Below are 13,189 nucleotides of genomic sequence, written 5' to 3'. Positions count from 1 at the left end.
CCTCTTTTGCTTCTCTTAACAGCCTGGAATACATTTCATCCGGGTCTGGGGATTTATCTATTTTGAAAGTTGCTAAGCCCCTTAATACTTCCTCTTTCGCTATATTTTTCTCCCTAATATTTCAACACTCCTCCTCCCTAATTGTGCTGGAGTATCTACATTTTTTATTCTTTTAAATCTCTAATTTAGGCTGATCTCGCAGTTTTTTAACATTTTATTACAATATCCTTCCATGTTATCTTTTTGACTACAAAGTTGTGAACTCTCGGTTCTCTTTCTAAATATACAAAATCTAGAATACTTCAGTTTTTGGAGCAGTTAAAGAAAGAAAATACTTGAATTTATATAGCGCCTTTCACGACCACCGGATATCTCAAAGCGCTTTACAGCCAATAAAATACTTTTGCAGTGTAGTCACTATTGTAATGTAGGAAACGCGGCAGCCAATTTACGCACAGCAAGCTCCCACAAACAGCAATGTGATAATGACCAGATAATCTGTTTTTTTAGTTGTGTTGATTACATTTATGCTACGAAGTACAATAGTAAAACTGAAGTATTCTAGATTTTGTACATTTAGAAAGAGAACAGAGAGTTCATAACTTTGAAATCTGACCTTGCTATTATGGGGTGGTTTCTGTACGGTGACTTGTTTTTTTAAGTTGACTTATAATTATTCTAACAGCAACGTTTGATGAGCTGGACAACATTAGTTTTTAGTTAATGTTACAGCTGCTTGTTATAATTTTTGAAGCGGGTCGATGAGGGCAGGGTTTTTGATGTTGTCTGTATGGATTTTAATAAGGATTTTGACAAGATCCTGACATAACAGACTGCTCAAAAAAATAAAAGCCCATGGGATCCAAGGGAAAGTGGCAAGTTGGATCCAAAATTGGCTCAGTGTCAGAAAGCAAAGGGTAATCTTCGACACATGTTTTTGTGACGGGAAGGACCGTTGTAGTGAGGTTCCAGAGGGCTTGGTATTAGGTCCCCTGTGTTTGTGGTATATATATCAATGATTTAGACTTCAATTTAGGGGCATGATTAAAAAGTTTGCAGATGATATAAAAATTGGCCTTGTGGTTGAAAATGAGGAAGAAAGCTGTAGACTGCAGGAAGATATCAACGGATTAGTCAGGTGGGCAGAAAAATGGCAAATGGAATTCGATCTTGAAAAGTGTGAGGTAATGCATTTGGGAAGGGCTAACAAGGCAAGGGAATACAGAATAAATGGTAGGATACTGAGAAATGTAGAGGAACAGAGGGACATTGGAGTGTATGTCCACAGATCCCTGAAGTTGGCAGAACCGGTATAAAAGATGGTTAATAAGGCATATGAGATACTTTCCTTTAGCCGAAGCATAGAATATAAGAGCAGGGAGGTTATGCTAGAACAGTCTGAAACATTAGTTAGGCCACAGCTTGAGTACTGTGTACAGTTCTGGTCATCACATTACACGAAAGATGTGATTGCACTAGAGAGGATACAGGGGAGATTTACAAGGATGTTGCCAGGACTGGAGAATTTTAACAATGAAGGTAGATTAGATAGAATGGGGTTGTTTCCTTTGGAACAGAGGAGGCTAAGGGGAGACTTAATTGAGATGTATAAAATTATGAGGGGCCTAGATAGAGTGGATAGGAAGGATCTATTTCCCTTAGCAGAGAGGTCAACAATCAGGGCGTAGATTTAAAGTAATTGATAGAAGGATTAGAGGGGAGTTGAGGAAATCTTTCTCACTCAAATGGTGGTGGGGGTCTGGAAGTCATTGCTTGAAAGAGTGGTGGAGGCAGAAACCCTAATCACATTTAAAAAGTACTTGGATAGGCACTTGAAGTGCCGTAACCTCCAGGGCTACGGACCAAGAGCTGGAAAGTGGGATTAGACTGGCACAGACCTAATTGGCCAAGTGACGACCTCCTGTGCCATAAATTTTAATGATTCTAAGATAATAGCTTGTCTATTGTAACTATACTTGTACTTTTTTCCAAAAAGGGTAAAGAGCAACCTTGCTATCGTCCTTCCTACATTAAAGAAGTATGATGAATTGGCTTGTCTGCAACCAAGCCAGTTTCTTATAAAACCAGTGCTGGATAGCATCTCTGCACTACAGTTGACCAAAGATACAGCAAAACCCAATAACATCTTGGGTAAGTTATTTGACTTTCTCTTTAAAAGAAAAATGTATATGGTTCTTATTTTTGATTTTGCATTAAAATGTCTGGTCGTTCACCTCTGGGACCTGGATTGAAATCCAGCCTAGACATTGGGATGCAAGCATCCTATATGAATTGAGCAACAGCAGCCTCTGTCCAGCCCCTAGGAAGTATATGGCCATAGCACAACATCATTCCGAGTTCAGTACTGAGCAGCACTAAATTGGCATTATCAGTCAGAGAAACCACTGGATGGTTGGTGTGAGAAATCGAAGAATGTTACACGGTAGCTAAGGCATATTGTTGGGACACAGAAGGGAGCTTTACTCTGCTTGTAACCATTTCACACCTGAAATGGGAGTGATTGATACTAACAGAATGCCCAAAAAGGACAATGTATAATTTTTCACATTGAGGACAAAATTCACCAAAAAAATTATATATAAAAACTGTGGTTTTGTTTTTTGATATTTGTTTCTGTATTTAATATATAGAGTGGCTGTGTCCTCTGGAACAATTTTAAACCAAATTTTCATGGTTTGACCATCATGTATATGGAGGACTAATTTTCACCTTCACAAGTGAAAATGCAATGGTTCCATTCTGCTTTGTCATTATGATCCACATGACTCCAATAAGTCCTCTAGTCGTGATTGAATATTTTCCATCTTTCTCACTGCACTGACCAATCTCTTACTCCTTTTTGATCTCTCTCCCCTTCAGAATTACAGCATATTGCCCTTATATGGATGCTGCTTAAAGTTATGGAAGCTACTGTTAACTCTTTAATTACCTTCATCTTGGAAGTTCTGACCTAGTACATCTGAAATGTTGTTTCAAGGTGCCAGTATTTGTTCTCTGATCACCCTGGTAGATGTTGGCACAACTACATGTGCATACTGGCCATGTGTCATTACAAAGCTGTAGAGGATTGTCACCTAGGAGTTCAAGCCTGGATTCATAGAAACACAGAAATTAGGTGCAGGAGCAGGCCAGTCGGCCCTGCGAGCCTGCACCACCATTCAATAAGATCATGGCTGATCATTCAACGTCAGTACCCCTTTCCTGCTTTCTCTCCATACCCCTTGATCCCTTTGGCTTTGAGGGCCATATCTAACTCCCTTTTGAATATATCTAATGAACTGGCATCAACAACTTTCTGCAGTAGAGAATTCCATAGGTTACCCACTCTTGATTGAAGACGTTTCTCCTCCTCTCAGTCCTAAATGGCTTACCCCTTATTCTTAGACTGTTCTGGAACTCCCCAGCAACGGGAACATTCTTCCTGCCTCTAACTTGTCCAATCCCGTCAGAATTTTGTGTTTCTATGAGATCCCCTCTCCTCCTTCTAAACTCCAGTGGATACAGGCCCAGTTGATCCAGTCTCTCCTCATATGTCAGTCCTGCCATCCCGGGAATTAATCTGGTGAACCTTTGCTGTACTCCTTCAATAGCAAGAACGTCCTTCCTCAGATTAGGAGACCAAAACTGAACACAATATTCCAGGTGTGGCCTCACCAAGGCTCTGTGCAACTGCAATAAGACTTCCCTGCTCCTATACTCAAATCCTCTCGCAATGAAGGCCAACATGCCGTTTGCCTTCCTCACCGCATGCTGTACCTGCATGCCAAACTTCAATGAATCATGTATCATGACACCCAGGTCTCGTACCTCCCCTTTTCCTAATCTGTCACCATTCAGATAAAATTCTCTCCCTGTTTTTTGCCACCAAAGTGGATAACCTCACATTTATCCACATTATACTGCATCTGCCATGCATTTTCCCACTCACCTAACCTGTCCAAGTCACCCTGCAGCATCTTAGCATCCTCCTCACAGCTCACACCGCCACCCAGCTTAGTGTCATCTGCAAACTTGGAGATATTGCATTCAATTCCTTCAACTAAAATCATTGATGTACATTGTAAATAACTGGGGTCCCAGCACTGAACCCTGTGGCACCCCACTGGTCACTGCCTGCCATTCTGAAAAGGACCCGTTTATTCCAAATGCTTCCTGTCTACCAACCAGTTCTCTATCGCGTCAATATATTACCCCCAATACCATGTGCTTTAATTTTGCACACTAATCTCTTGTGTGGGACCTTGTCAAAAGCCTTTTGAAAGTCCAAATACCACCACATCCACTGGTTCTCCCTTGTCCACTCTACTAGTTACAGCCTCAAAAAATTCAAGAAGATTTGTCAAGCATGATTTCCCTTTCATAAATCCATGCTGACGTGGACCAATCTGGTCACTGCTTTCCAAATGCGCTGCTATTTCATCTTTAATAATTGATTACAACATTTTCTCCACCACCGATGTCAGACTAATTCCTTGTTTTCTCTCTCCCTCCTTTTTTAAGAAGTGGGGTTAAATTATCTACCCTCCAGTCCATAGGAACTGATCCAGAGTCAATAGAATGTTGGAAAATGATCACCAATGCATCCACTATTTCTAGGGCCACTTCCTAATTACTCTGGAATGCAGCCTATCAGGCCCTAAGGATTTATCAGCCTTCAATCCCATCAATTTCCCTAACACAATTTCCTGACTAAGGATTTCCTTCAGTTCCTTATTTTCGCTAGACCCTCAGAACCCTAGTATTTCCAGAAGGTTATTTGTGTCTTCCTTAGTGAAGACAGATTCAAAGTATTTGTTCAGTTGGTCTGCCATTTCTTTGTTCCCCATTATAAATTCACCTGATTCTGACTGCAAAGGACCTACGTTGGTCTTCACTAATCTTTTTCTCTTCACATATCTATAGAAGCTTTTGCAGTCAGTTTTTATGTTCCCTGCAAGCTTCCTCTCATACTTTTTTCCCCCCTCCTAATTTAGACCCTTTGTCCTCCTCTGCTGAATTCTAAATTTCTCCTAGTCCTCATGTTTGCTGCTTTTTCTGTCCAATTTATATGCCTCTTCCTTGGATTTAACACTATCCCTAATTTCCCTTGTTAGCCACGGTTGAGCTACCTTCCCCTTTTTATTTTTACTTCTACTTCAGACAGGGATGTACAATTGTTGAAGTTCATCCATGTAATCTATAAATGTCTGCCATTGCCTATCCACTGTCAACCCTTTAAGTATCATTTGCCAGTCTATCCTAGCCAATTCACCTCATACCATCAAAGTTACCTTTCCTTAAGTTCAGGACCCTAGTCTCTGAATTAAACTGTCACGCTCCATCTTAGTAAAGAATTCTACCATATTATGGTCACTCTTCCCCAGGGTGCCTCGCACAACAAGTTTGCTAATTAGTCCCCTCTCATTACACAACACCAAGTCTAGGATGGCCAGCTCTCTAGTTGGTTCCTCGACATATTGGTCTAGAAAGCCATCCCTAATACACTTCAGGAAATCCTCCTCCACCGCATTGCTACCAGTTTGGTTAACCCAATCTATATGTAGATTAAAGTCGCTCATGATAACTGCTGTACCTTTATTGCATGCATCCCTAATTTCTTGTTTGATGCCATCCCCAACCTCACTACTACTGTTTGGTGGTCTGTACACAACTCCCACTAGCGTTTTCTGCCCTTTGGTATTCTGCAGCTCGACCCATACAGATTCCACATCATCCAAGCTAATGTCCATTCTTACTATTGCGTTAATTTCCTCTTTAACCATCAATGCTACCCCACCTCCTTTTCCTTTCTGTCTATCCCTCCTGAATGTTGAATACCCCTGGATGTTGAGTTCCCAGCCTTGGTCACCCTGGAGCCATGTCTCCGTAATCCCAATTATATCATAATCATTAATAGCTGCCTGCGCAGTTGATTCATCCACCTTATTACTAATATCCTTCGCATTGAGGCACAGAGCCTTCAGGCTTATCTTTTTAACACTCTTTCTCCCTTTAGAATTTTGTTATAATGTGGCTCTTTTTGATTTTTGCCTTGGGTTTCTCTGCCCTCCACTTTTACTATTCTCCTTTCTGTCTTTTGCTTCTGCCCCCATTTTATTTCCCTGTCTCCCTGCATAAGTTCCCATCCCTCTGCCATATTAGTTTAACCCCTCCCCATCAGCACTAGCAAACACTCCCCCCAGGACATTGGTTCTGGTCCTGCCCAGGTGCAGACTGTCCGGTTTTTACTGGTCTCACCTTCCCCCAGAACCGGTTCCAATGTCCCATGAATTTGAATCCCACCCTCTTGCACCACTCCTCAAGCCACGTATTCATCTTAGCTATCCTGCTATTTCTACTCTGACTTGCACGTGGCACTGGTAGCAATCCTGAGATTACTATCTTTGAGGTCCTACTTTTTAATTTAACTCCTAGCTCCCTAAATTCAGCTTGTAGGACCTCATCCCGCTTTTTACCTATATAGTTGGTATGTATATGCACCACGACAACTTGCTGTTTACCCTCCCCCCTCCAGAATGCCTTGCAGCCATCCAAGACATCCTTGACCCTTGCGCCAGGGAGGCAACATACAATCCTGGAGTCTCGGTTGCGACCGCAGAAATGCCTATCTATCCGCCTTACAATAGAATCCCCTACCACTCTAGCGCTCCCACTTTTTTTCCTGCCCTCCTGTGCAGCAGACCCACCCATAGTGCCATGAACTTGGCTGCTGCTGCCTTCCCCTGGTGAGCCATCTTACCCAATATCCAAAGCGGTATATCTGTTTTGGAGGGAGATCACCACAGGGGACTCCTGTGCTGCCTTACTACTCTTGCTCTGCCTGATGGTCACCCATCCCCTATCTGCCTTTGTAACCTTTACCTGCGGTGTGACCAACTCACTGAACGTGCTGTCCACGACATCCTCAGCATCGCGCATGCTCCAGAGTGAATCCATCCGCAACTTCAGTGCCATCATGCAGTCTAACAGGAGCTGCAGCTGGATACACTTCCTGCACACATAGTAGTCAGGAACACTGGAAGCGTCCCAGATTTACCGCATGACACGGGTCTGGGCTCTACTGCCATGACTTAACCCTTAAAATAACCTAATTTGGCAACAATGCCAAAGGTTTCTTACTGACAAACTAAGGGGAAAAAAACTACTCGCCAATCAAACAGCAATCACTTACCCTCTTGGCTGTGACATCACATTTCATTTTCTTTTCCTCCCAGGTCGGGGAGTCAGCACTGGTGGGGAAAACAAGACCCCGCTCCCGCTTGCCCGACCTCTCCTACTTACCAAACTCTTACCTTTGCACTCAATGCAGGTCTGCACAAAGCCCTCTCTTTTATACTATTTCTAGCTGACTCACCACTGGCCTGTTTAGGGAACCAGTTTTTACTAGATTGCTTGTTTGTCTCTGCTTAAACCTACAAGAATCATTTAAGTAGCCCAGGTATAGATGATTGATGTAAAATGAGAGAATTGTGGTTGCTGCCAAAAAAGCAGGCACTGATCTGCATCATCTTGTGCTGGACATCAAAAGAGTAGAAGGTTCTGTGGTTCATGATCACCATGGTATTGTGTTTATGTCAGTAATAGTGCGATCACTAATTCTCTGGATCTTGGGGAATCCTGCCATTTGGAAGAATTGCAGTGCCCTTTCATGCAGATTGTTCCTTTTCCTTGTCGAAACTGATAGATGCACTTTTTGGTAAACAAAACAATAAATGTATTTGCTCTGGTACACGAAGTATCAATGATTTACTTGATGCATCATGGCTGGCTGACTGACTGGTGTTGCAGATGTGCCCTGTGGTGGCCTAGAAGGGTTCCGAGATGTAGATGTTGAGAGTAGTCATGAACTTGAATCACTGGTAGTGCAGTCCCTGTGGTTGAGGCTGGCTGCACGGCAGGTTACAGCAGATGGCACAACTGTGTCTCTGTCCCCCTGGTAAACCTAAGCCTGTGAAGGGTGTTCTCTGCTCAGTCGCAGGTAACTGTGCTTGTCTCTGTTTGCATGGTTCAGTCGATAATGGCAGGTGCAGGTAGATACTTTTGGGGAAAGCTGGAAATTCTCTCAAGCTATTAAGGAAACACATGGTGAATGAGGGTTGAATTTGTATTTGAAAGAATGTTCTTATAAAAATAGTTTTCTTGACCTTAAATTGAATGCAATGGTTACATTTTCATGTAGAGTTTCAGGGCCTTCAAGCCCAGGGGTACAGGTACAGCTAAAAATGTTATAATTTAGGAATAAAACTCTCAGCTACAACTTTTATTCCAGTGCAATCCATACACAGGAACTTGCAGTAAGTATCTGAAAGGAAGCTGTAAGTGAATAGTGGGAATAATATGGAATGACTGAGAATTGTGTATATTGTGTTTTTTCCCACAGATACAGTATCCACAGATACTGGCAATACTGCAAATAAACTATTCACAGATAGTTACCGATTTAAAACAACCTTGAAAATGTGGAAACAGCCCAAGGATTTTAAAGAAACAAAATTTTCTGTAAGTTAGTTTCAGCAGTTTGACAAATTCTTCATGTACTCAACCAAGATTACATGCAATAATTCACATTTTTCTAATGCTGAGCAATAAATTTAAAAGTAAATGTTGAAACTTGTTTTAATTTTTTTTAAAACATCTTTCAGCCGGAAACTGTCACTGAATATCTTTATGGTCATCATGATCATCTTTGGTGTATCACTGCAAAAGACGAATGTCGGGACATGAGTCTAGAGGTAAGTTCTACAATTTAGATTTTTGAAGAACCAACTTCTCCATCAACCACCTAACACCAGTTCCTGTAAGTATAGCTTGTCCCCTACAATCTAGAAGCTGTACCTTTTCTGTATTCTGTCTAGCAGGGCTCAGAAGTGAAGAAGTTGAGGTTAGTCATGAACTTGACAGAGAAAGAAAGACTTGCATTTATGCAATGCTTTCACATCCTCAGGATGTTCCAAAGCACTTTACAGCCAATTGAGTTATTTTGAAGTGTAAACTTGAGCTCATCCTAAACTCTGCTTCTTGTATCCTAATTCACACCCATTCACCCATCACCCCTGTACTCGTTGGCCTACATTGGCACCTGGTTCAGCAATGCATCAATTTAAAAATTCATCCTTGGATTCAAATCCCTCCATGGCCTTGCCTCCCTTTTTCTGTATCCTCCTTCAGCCCGAGAACCCTCTGAGATCTCTGCACTCCTCCAATTCTGGCCTCCTGCATCCCCAATTTTCATCATTCCACCATTGGCGGTTATGCCTTCAGCTGCCAAGGCCCTAAGCTCCAAAATTCTCTGCCTCTCACCTCCATAAGACACTCCTTTAAAATCTACCTCTTTGACCAAGCTTTTGCTCACCTGTCCTACTATCTCCTTATGTGGCTTGGTGTCAAATTGTGTTTGATAATGTTCCTCTGAAATGCCTTGGGACATTTTACTATGTTAAAAGTGCTATATAAATGCAAATTATTGTTGTAATCGCTTTTAATGTAGGAAGCATGACAGCCAACTTGTGCACAGCATGCATTCAAATGGGATTTAGATCAGCTAATACTAAAAGAATTGAAAGAAAAGCATCGAGAGACAGAAAAATTCTAAAAGTAGTCAGCATAGATTCCAAGGCTCCAAGTTTCCACATGATTTGCTCGATTTTTAGTAGCAACTGGTGGAGAACGGAGTATCTTAGAAATCGCAATTCTCCACATTTAAGTTTTCTGCAGTTCTAGTCATGTAGAACAGTTTCACTTTGGAACAGAATGTTTTTTTCAAAAGGGGGCGTATCCGGCCACTGACGCCTGATTTGAAAGTTTCCACATTGAAAATGTACTCCAAACTAACTTAGAATGGAGCAAGTGAAGATTTTTGTAGGCCTGAAAAAACCTTGTTTACACATTAAAAAATCAGGCGCAGGTTACAAATTAGGCATCCGGAACGAGGTTGGGGAGGGGGGGAAGGAAGTCATTACATTCTACAATAAATCCTTAGTTATACTTATACAAATATTATACAAATAATTCCAACCTGAATAAAAATTTATAAGCAAAGAAAAGATTAAATAAACCATGTTCCTACCTATGTGAAAGTGCTTCAGGCAGGGAGAAGGCTGCAGGAAGCCTCAAGTTGAGGCAGCCGTTCCCGACGGCGGGGGGGGGAGGAGGCAGTGAGGAGGCAGACGTTCCCGACGGCAGCAGGGAGGAGGCAGCCGTTCCCGACGGCAGGGGGGGGGGGGGGGAGGAGGCAGGGAGGAGGCAGCCGTTCTCGACGGCAGCAGGGAGGAGGCAGCCGTTCTTGACGGCAGAGGAGGGGGGAGGCAGTGAGGAGGCAGCCGTTCCCGACGGCAGGGGGGGGGGGGGGGGAGGAGGCAGGGAGGAGGCAGCCGTTCTCGACGGCAGAGGAGGGGGGAGGCAGTGAGGAGGCAGCCGTTTCCGACGGCAGGGGAGGGGGGGGGGGGCGGAGGCAGTGAGGGCCCGACCGACGGCAGCGGGAGGGAGGCAGTGAGAAGGCTGCAGGAAGCCTCAGAAGTTGAGGCAGCCATTCCCGACAGCAGGGCGGGGGAGGCCCCCCTGCCGTCGGTCGGGCCCGTCGGGAAACGGCTGCCTCAACTTCTGAGGCTTCCTGCAGCCTTCTCACTGCTGCAAGAAGCCTCAGTGCTGATCATGGAAGGGCAATGTGGTTTTATTAAAAAATGGTAAAAATTGAACAGCTACAAAGAACTACAAAAATGGCCGAGTGCCAATGTTTCCTTCACACTGCGCGTTCGCGAACACTCCAACGCGCACGCGCAGGGTTGCCGACACGAAAAAAACTCATTTAAATGGTACCCACCCCCTCCTACTTACAAAATCGGTGCGAGTGGTAGGCTCTGCCCCCTGGGCGCCGCGCCAAGCTGACATCGAGCTGCAAAGCGCTCGAGAATAGTGCATTTTTTTCAGGCGCCGTTTTCGGCGCGAAAAACGGGCGCCCAGCTCGGAGGGTCGCCTGTTTTGCCGCGTGTGGAAACTTGGGGCCCAAAATGCTAGGTCCTGCTTAACTAAACTGATTGAATTCTTTGAAGAGGTATATGACATCTACTGCATTACCCTTGCCTACTCTTTCTGCAAGGGTAATGCAGTAGATGTCATATACTTGGATTTTCAAAAGGCCTTCGATAAAGTAGCACACGGTACGATCACGACAAAGATTTAGGGCATGTGGAGTCAGGGGAGAAAAATAGGTGAATGGATAGCAAATTGGCTAAAACTTAGTGTAGGGGTGAGGGTAGTTATTCACATTGGAGGAAGGTAGAAAGTGGTCCAGAAGGATCAGTGCTGGGACTACTGTTATTCATAATTTACATTCATGATTTGGACTTGGCAACAAGTAACTCCATATCAAAATTTATAGATGATAACACTGAGGAAGAATGCAACATCATAAAAAAGTCATAGAAAACTTGCAGACTAAACAGTTAAGTGGCAAATTAACTTTAACACAGATAATTGTGAGGTGATGCACTTTGGTAGAAAAATAGTCACCTACACCATTAGCAATAAGAAACTGAATGGTGCAGAAGAGCAAAGGGATGTAGGATACTGGTGACCAAATCATTAAAAGCAGCATTGCAGGTCAGTAAAGAAGTTGAGAATGCTAACAAAGCTGTGGGATTTATTTCTAGGCATATAGAATTCAAAAGTAGTGAAGTTGTGTTAAACTTGTACAGGACCCTGGTCAGGCTGCACAATTCTGGTCTCTATACTATAAAAAGGACATTGACGCAATAAAGAAAGTGCAAAAAAAAGATTTACAAGAATAGTTCCAGAACTGAGAAATTACAGCTATCAGGAAAGATTGAACAGGTTGGGGCTTTTTTCTTTAGAAAAGAGTAAACATAGAGGTGACCTGACTGAGATCTTTTAAAATTATGGTAGGGATGGACAGGATAGATGTGAAGTGAATGTTTCCACTTGTGGGAGAATCCAAAACTAGGGGCCATAAATAGAAGTTAGTTACTAATAATTCCAAAAGAGAAATAAGGAGAAATTTTGGAGTGGTTAGAATGTGGAACTCGCTACCACGGGAAGTGGTTGAGGTAAGTAGCTTAGATGCTTTAAAAATGAAACTAGATAAATACTGAGAAAAAAAGAATAGAAAGGTGTGCTGAAAGGCTGAGATGAGATCGGTAGAATGGGAGGAGACTCGTGTGGACTATAAACTAGTTGGGCCGAATGGCCTGTTTCTGTGCTGTATATTCCATGTCATTCTATGTAAATTAGATGGATTGAGGAACAGCAGATTAATTTTAATGCAGAGAAACATATTCCACATTGGAACAGGAACTTTTGTTCTTGGGATATGATTTGGATTTGGGGGTAGGAAGTACAGCATCAAAATTTGCTGACTGTAAAACTAGGGGTTTTGGTAAACAGCGAGGGGACTGTAAAAGATATCAGTATATAGACAAGTTAGCAGAGTGGATGGATAAGTGGCAGGAGCAATTTAATGTGCAGAGGTGTGAGGTAATGCATTTTGGTAGAAAAACAAGGAATGGGAGTTTACACTCGATGAAAAGATACTTAAGGACTCAATTGAAAGATACTTTGGTCTTCTGCTCATCTACATCGTTATCGGTGCAGATAAATAATTTCTTAATTGCAAATACAGTTAGGTAAAAAGTTATAAAAATATAAGCATGGAGTACAAGAGTAAAGCGGTTATGATAAATTTACACACGGCAGTGATCCGGCAATCCAGTGCTTTGTGCCAATGGGAGCATACAATGTAGATTCAACAGCATGATGAGAATCTATAAATACAAGGAGAGATTTGTGGTGGTCTGACTATTTCCACTGCAGCAGAGAAAGCAAAGGCAAAGTTTTTTCCAAGCATTTAAAATTATGAAGTTTTTGTGAATAAGGAACAACTATTTTCTCCCGTTGAGTATATCAACTTCAGAGAAGTTTCTTTGAGTAGAGTTGTTAGAACATGTTATGTTTTGCCATAGGGAGTAATTAAGTTAGAAGCTATTGTATCTTTTGAATGTAGATAAATACAGGCAACTCTCGATTATCCGGGTCCCTCGGGGATTGGGCTATTCCGGGTAAACAATTATGCCGCTTGGGCGAGTGCATGTCTCCGAGCTGAAATTTGACGGTGATAGAACCAACCACGAAGCCTTAGTTCGTATTATCGTAGAGT

At 42.6% G+C, this 13,189-nt stretch overlaps 1 protein-coding gene across 2 annotated transcripts in view; it reads left to right on the top strand.

Moving 5' to 3' along the window:
* Positions 1 to 13,189, top strand: part of LOC139245829 (serine-rich adhesin for platelets-like) — a 63,314-nt gene that overhangs the window by 20,963 nt on the left and 29,162 nt on the right. For both annotated transcript variants that reach the window (XM_070871331.1, XM_070871330.1), the window contains exons 5-7: positions 1,997 to 2,151; positions 8,402 to 8,520; positions 8,664 to 8,753. In XM_070871331.1, the coding sequence (XP_070727432.1) occupies positions 1,997 to 2,151; positions 8,402 to 8,520; positions 8,664 to 8,753 (364 nt within the window). The remainder of the gene's footprint in view (positions 1 to 1,996; positions 2,152 to 8,401; positions 8,521 to 8,663; positions 8,754 to 13,189) is intronic.

Source organism: Pristiophorus japonicus, chromosome 2 (genome assembly GCF_044704955.1).
Source record: "Pristiophorus japonicus isolate sPriJap1 chromosome 2, sPriJap1.hap1, whole genome shotgun sequence".
Classification (NCBI taxonomy): domain Eukaryota; kingdom Metazoa; phylum Chordata; class Chondrichthyes; family Pristiophoridae; genus Pristiophorus; species Pristiophorus japonicus.
Note: the sequence above shows the minus strand (reverse complement) of the source record. Positions and strands in the feature narration are given on the sequence as shown.